Source organism: Stegodyphus dumicola, chromosome 8, assembly GCF_044657685.1.
Source record: "Stegodyphus dumicola isolate Sdum_Otavi_A_Nest chromosome 8, ASM4465768v1".
Lineage (NCBI taxonomy): Eukaryota > Metazoa > Arthropoda > Arachnida > Araneae > Eresidae > Stegodyphus > Stegodyphus dumicola.
Window position 1 is genome coordinate 49,009,383 of NC_140775.1, and position 6,045 is coordinate 49,015,427.

Consider the following 6,045-nt stretch of genomic DNA (forward strand, 5'->3'; position numbering starts at 1 on the left):
AACATTTAATGAATGTAAAAACTATGTATGCTAGACCTAAAAGAAACGCATCTTCCAAACTATGGCTGAAATTGTAATGATACGTGAATAAATGTAATGGCTGATCATTGGTGTTGTATTTCTTTCTAATTAAGTTAACATAATTTTTGAAAATAAAATATGACAATTATTTTCTAGGAAAAACTTACCTTTCATGAAATCCTTTCAAATAAGAAAAACACAATTTTATCATTCAAACTTCTGTTTATTTTTTTTTTTCTAAATAAGTTTTCTTTTATACACATACAAATGCATGATTCTGCACACACACACATATATATATATATTTACATACAAAATTTCATTTTCAGATAAGGTTCTAACATAAACATAAAAAGTTCTTCTTCAATATACTAATGACCATACGGCAATGTGCTCAAGTCTTTTTGAATTACCCGTTTGTCTAATACAATTCTGTACATTTTTGTTTCGGGTTTATTCATCACCTTTCTTCTCTTCGCTTCTCGGGTGATTTTGGAGGGGTTGTGGAGAGAGATGATCTCACTTCGGTCGAGGCTGCAGACCAACCGTTTCATACTTTCAAAATTCAGCAACTGAGAATTCCGGAAATTCAATGAAAATCCTCGGACTTTGCAGCAGGTTTTCCCAGTGGCCGTCTGATAAGCATAGTTTTTCGGTCCTCCTGAAAAAATAAAACATCATGAGAAAAAGAGATAATAGAAAAAAACATTAAACATTTTTGGTACACATTAAATAAAGAACTTTTTAAAGGTCCTTACCAGAGACGAAGGTTTTAATGACATCTCCATCCAGTTCATCCGTGAACTCTCCAAGAAAATTTCCTAACGGGGGATCATTTCTTCCATTTGAGGCATATATTATGGAGTCTGTGTCGTGGTACAGGACGTCCCTACCCAATTTTTCCATTTCACTATACAGCTTGAGACGAGCCCAAGCTGTTGTGAACGTCGCTAGGAAAATGTTGGTCGAGGCATCCTGCGGCACAAACTCTTTCGCAGACTCCCAGTAAATGGCAGCCACCTCAGGCGTGGGCAGAAAGACATCTTTGATCTGAAAATAGAAGAGTCATGAGTTAACAGCTCAAAATACATTGAGTTTACACTTTAATAAAATCGGTAAGGAAACTTACTGTTTTAGTAGGATCCGCCAACATCTTATTAAATTCTGGCACTGTATGCACATAAGTAAGCTGTCCTTTGTTGACGTTCATACCCAATCTGAAAAAAAAAATCCAACATAAATCACAAAGAATTAAAAATGTTTACAAAAAAATTTAAGTCCAAAAGAAATAATCTTACCTGCCCCAAAAGCTATTCAGGGCCAACTTGGCGACTAGGCGACGCCCAGGGTTCTTGGAAATCTTTCCTGCGTCTAACTTGACACCCTCTCTTTCTTCATATTGGCGAATGTACTTCAGTCTGGCTTCTTCCGTCACACACTCCGAAGGCCATCCGCTACTTTCCTGCTTGATCTTCAGAAACAGATCAATGTATGATCTGAACAGAGAAGTAGACGATGCCTGGAAATGGTACACTTCGTAAATGTAGAAAATAAAAAATAAATGTCAGTTATAAAAAATTTTTAAAAGTAACCTCTGAAACTAAATAAAGATTAAAATAATCTTTGAGTACTTACATGTGTGATGCGGTAGCCTTTCTTTTTCGCCAGTTTGACTTCCTCCGTTACCCACGTTCCGACAAGAGCTCGATCGTCGTCTGTGTGGGTACACGGAGTCTGCAGTTGAAGAAGGGCGCAAGTCCGACACAGGGGGAACATCAGCTTCTTCCGGCACCGATAGGGCAGTACCGGAAGATACAGATTCCGTGGAGGAATCACTCGGCATTGGATAATTCCAAAATAATCTTCCACATCTCTAAAGCTTTCCGTGATGATTGTTGGATGTCCCACAGGGTAGACGCAATACTTGTTCACCTGTGAATAAAAACAAAAAAAGTCAGAAAAAACACATCATAAAAATATACAGAAAAAACACATCATCCATGAAAAGGTTTTAAAATAATAAAAAAGTACGAACCCATGGATAGAGGGATGTGAAATCCACATATTTAGCATCTCCCTCGTGGAACAATTTGAGGGCATTGGTCCGTCCTCCGAAAAATGAGTCTCGAGGATTAAGCCGGTCCCTCAGATGGTGTTGCTCCAGGAAAGCTTGGAGATCCGGATTTTCCTCTTTTTCTCTCTGAAACTCATGCTCCCACATTTCTATGACGTGGAAACCCTGGGTGCGAAGCTTTCGTGTGGTCTCTTCCGTTTTCTCTCGCAACGTTGCCATGGAAACTCCTTTTAAGGGGTGGATGGTATCCCCGTCATAACAGGAACTACACCCGTGGAAGAAACAGCCCTAAAATAATACAAATATATTAATAGTGTTCCACATGTAAATTAAACATTAAAAGTGTAAAATCATTCAAAAGAATCATATAGAAAAAGAAATGGTTATATTTTCTTACCTGAAACTGATAGATGGTTTGTGTTGCTTGGCAGAAACCGTCTACCGAGATTCCGGCGACTCTGTGCTCTCCGGAACCATTCAACGCATGTTGAATGGCAATGCCTTCCGAAGCAGCAACAAAGTCCAACCACCGGATCGAATCAGGGCTGTAATTCGTTGAGTTGACGTAGCCGTGTGTGGGCACCATGGCAATCGTGTTGGGCTGAATGTGGCACTCCGATACGTTGCCATACACGCTGACGCAATGGTCACGTATCTGAAAAGGAAAAAGAACAATTTCATGAGCATGATTAGTCTATAAGAACATAACTGTAAACATGATCATTACTGTATAAAAGAATTAAGAAAATAACTTACTGGAATGGATCCACATTCGCCACATCCAAAAACTGGGCTCGAAACTCCAGGCAGCAACGGCGAAAAATGTCCACGTCCGATCTATTAAAATAAAAAATGTTAAAAATACGAAATATAAAATATAAGAATAAAACAAAATCTTAAATAAATAAGAATAAAGGAGGGAAAAAATATACCTGCAATAGGCCAGCATCTCATCTTGAAAGTTAAACACGTCCCCCTTGTGTGCTTCATGCCAGGACAGAAATGCTTGTCGGGCTGAAGTGCTCATGGTATCCGGGCTGTAATAGTGGGGATTCGGTAGCGGTCCGACATAACTCTGATTTTCTTGCGAATTAAAGAGATGCGGGAAGTAACCCTTTTTTAATTCGGTGAGACCAAAGCACCCCGGTAGTTTGGCCAACGCCATCGGCAAAAAATTTAACGAGTCTATGACCCGAATGTTCAGACTAGGGTGTCTTACACTCATGATCATAGACCCGTTAGGGATCACCTCCGGCGCTGTACCTTGCTCCAGGAGCCAGGCCATCACGAACTGCCCATCAAACCTGTAAGTAAAAAAATATTATGAATAATATTGAAAAAATAGTCGTACTTGAAAAGCATGCAAACTATGGTATTTTTAACTTACCCTTTCATGTTGTGTGCCACGGCGGTGAAGCTCTTGTGCTGTGTAGAGAACAGCCAGGCACAGAAATCTTGGCACGCCGTGTATCCCGGAAACACCTTTTCAGTGCCGTCGGCATACTGAGCCACCGCGAAATTTACGAGATGCTCCCCCGAAGACTGGACCGTTTCAAAGTCAAAAAAGATGAACTTGTCATCAGACTTCTTCGGAGCAACACGTCGCAAATAACAACGGTGCTCAGCAGCCACGACAAACTGGCCGCAAGACGGACATTTGGTGGTACCGCACTTATGCAGATCTTTAGGGCAATCCCGCCTCCGGATCACTCGGCAGCAGTCCCTGCACTGGTATACCTGTAACGACAATTATTTTTTTAACATAACAATTTTGAGAAAATTATATGATAAATAACTTTGTTCATTAAGATATATTTTCAAAACACTTACTCTATCGCAAAGTGAAAACTCTTGGTTTCCAGTGAGGGCTTTGTGTGCTGCATAACAGGCATCGGATCGGCAGAGACGGTCACAGTCCGGGCATCGTTGGGGCTGGCCTGGAGCACAGTCCATCCTGAAACATATGGGACAGGCATTGGCACATCTATGACTTTCAGGCATTTGGTAGGGCTTCTCGCATGCTGTGCAATAATGGTTGCTACCAAAAAACCCTTTCAGGGACTTAATGACATCATAATGTCCATCGTGAAGCCACAAATTGATCCGTTGTGCCCTCTCTCTTCCTTTGTACACCACCTAAGATACAGCAAGACAAAAAAAAATTCTCTTGAATTCCAAAAAATCAAAGTAAAACCAGTTTTTAACATTTAATTGCATACATAAAGCGATCTAAAAATTCCTAATGCATTTAACATCGAAAGTAGTTACATGCATATATGTTAAAATAAAACAAAAAAAAATTTTCATCGTGAATTCATTTTTTTCATTTTTTATAGTTTAAAGTTTTAACATCTTAATGAATTGTGTGCATGCATAAAATGAATCTAGAAATAAAAAATTCTTCATGCATTTTTTTTTTTTTTTTTTTTTTTTACAAGTCATATTTTTAACATCGAAGCGAACTGCATACATGCATGCATTTATACATAAAATTTAACGCAATCTAAAAAATTCGCCATGCATTCAGTTTTACAAGTTAAAGTTTTAACATTTAAATGATCAGAAATATATGCCTAAATGTTAATTTTTTGCAAATTATATTTTTAACATAGAAACAAATTGCCTTTGTACATACATGTAAATAAAATCTAAAAAGTTAAAGTATTCTAAAAATAAAATTTTTTTAAAGTGAAAGTTTTAATGAATTGCATACATAAAATAAAAAATTAATCTAACAATTTTAAGTAAACTAAAAAGTAAACTATGCATTTAATTTTTACAAGGTATATTTTTTAACATCGAAGCGAACTGCATACATTCATGGATTCTATGCGTGAATATGCATAAAATATAATCTTAAAATTTAGAGCAAGTCAAAAATTCACCATGCGTTCAATTTTGACAAATTATATTTTTTAACATGGAAATGAAAATTGCATCATGCAGAAATTTTTCTCTAAAATTATTCAAAAATCGGACATTTTAGAAATCAGTTTTTAACTGCTATATTTTTTAACATGTATACGAATGATATGTATGCATAAAAGTTAATCTTAAAATTTAAAGTTCACTGTGCATTTTGTCAAATTATATTTTTAACATGGAAACAAATTGCCTACATGTATAAACTATAATGTGCGCATCTCAAATTTTAAAACTATTCATTACCAAAATAAATTTTACAGTTTGTCACATAAAAAAGAAGTGAAATCAAATTACGATTTTAAAATAAATATGTAGAAAAAGTTTAGGTAATTTAAGGCTAATATTTATAAGCAGAAATATCTTGAGAAAAACTGACTTACCTGATTCAAATTTTCCGATGAGAAGACTGCAATTTGAGTATCCAGGTGCTCTTCAAATCTGGCAATTTCGATAAATGTGCAGGGACCTAGAGGCACATTTGCGGCCACATGGAGTTCCTTGGCCCTGTTCACAAGAGCTGGCCGACTGCGATTTCTCATGGCATTGATGGCACTCGTATCTTTTTTCAAATGTGCTAAGGCATACACAATCGCCTTAGCACAGCACAGTCCTTCCTTGTCGTATGGAATGGACAAAATAGATTTTTTATTCAGTCTGTCCATGGAGATGTTTATGACTCTTCGATTTCGTCCAGCACCAAAAGGACGTCTGATGGTGATCACGTCCACCGAGAATCCTGCGTCCAGCTCTATTTTGTCTTTGGACTGCAGTACTTTCATGACTGCAGCCAAAATTTTTTCGACTGTGAGTGTCGAAACTGCCATCATGGAAGTACTGATGGGTTTGTCCAGCCCTTCTGCCTGGATACAGAACCGGATGAGGTCGGAAGGCTCCAAATCTGCAGTTGTCCGGCGAATAAGCTGCTCAAATAGTTCCCGGACGGTGTCGGGAATCCGGACCATCGGGATTCCTTGTGTATGCTGAGGCAGCCGTTCCATGTCCACACTGGCTCGGAAGGTGATCTC

At 37.9% G+C, this 6,045-nt stretch overlaps 1 protein-coding gene across 1 annotated transcript; it reads right to left on the minus strand.

Annotated features, from left to right (window-relative positions):
• Positions 1 to 261: 261 nt before the first annotated feature.
• LOC146995813 (uncharacterized) lies at positions 262 to 2,352 on the minus strand. Its single transcript, XM_085822930.1, has 3 exons — positions 1,151 to 2,352; positions 780 to 1,071; positions 262 to 682 (listed from the first exon to the last, which is right to left on the minus strand). The coding sequence occupies exons 1-3, from the start codon at positions 1,229 to 1,231 to the stop codon at positions 393 to 395; spliced, it is 663 nt and encodes a 220-aa protein (XP_085679056.1). The 5' UTR covers positions 1,232 to 2,352; the 3' UTR covers positions 262 to 392.
• Positions 2,353 to 6,045: the final 3,693 nt, after the last annotated feature.

Bases quoted from the DNA above. Each gene is read 5' to 3' on its own strand.
- LOC146995813 (XM_085822930.1), bottom strand. From the start codon at position 1,231: ATGAACGTCAACAAAGGACAGCTTACTTATGTGCATACAGTGCCAGAA. The intron at 1,072-1,150 runs GTAAGTTTCCTT...TTCTATTTTCAG, and splicing joins TGGCGGATCCTACTAAAACA to ATCAAAGATGTCTTTCTGCC. The intron at 683-779 runs GTAAGGACCTTT...TTATTTTTTCAG, and splicing joins CATTAAAACCTTCGTCTCTG to GAGGACCGAAAAACTATGCT.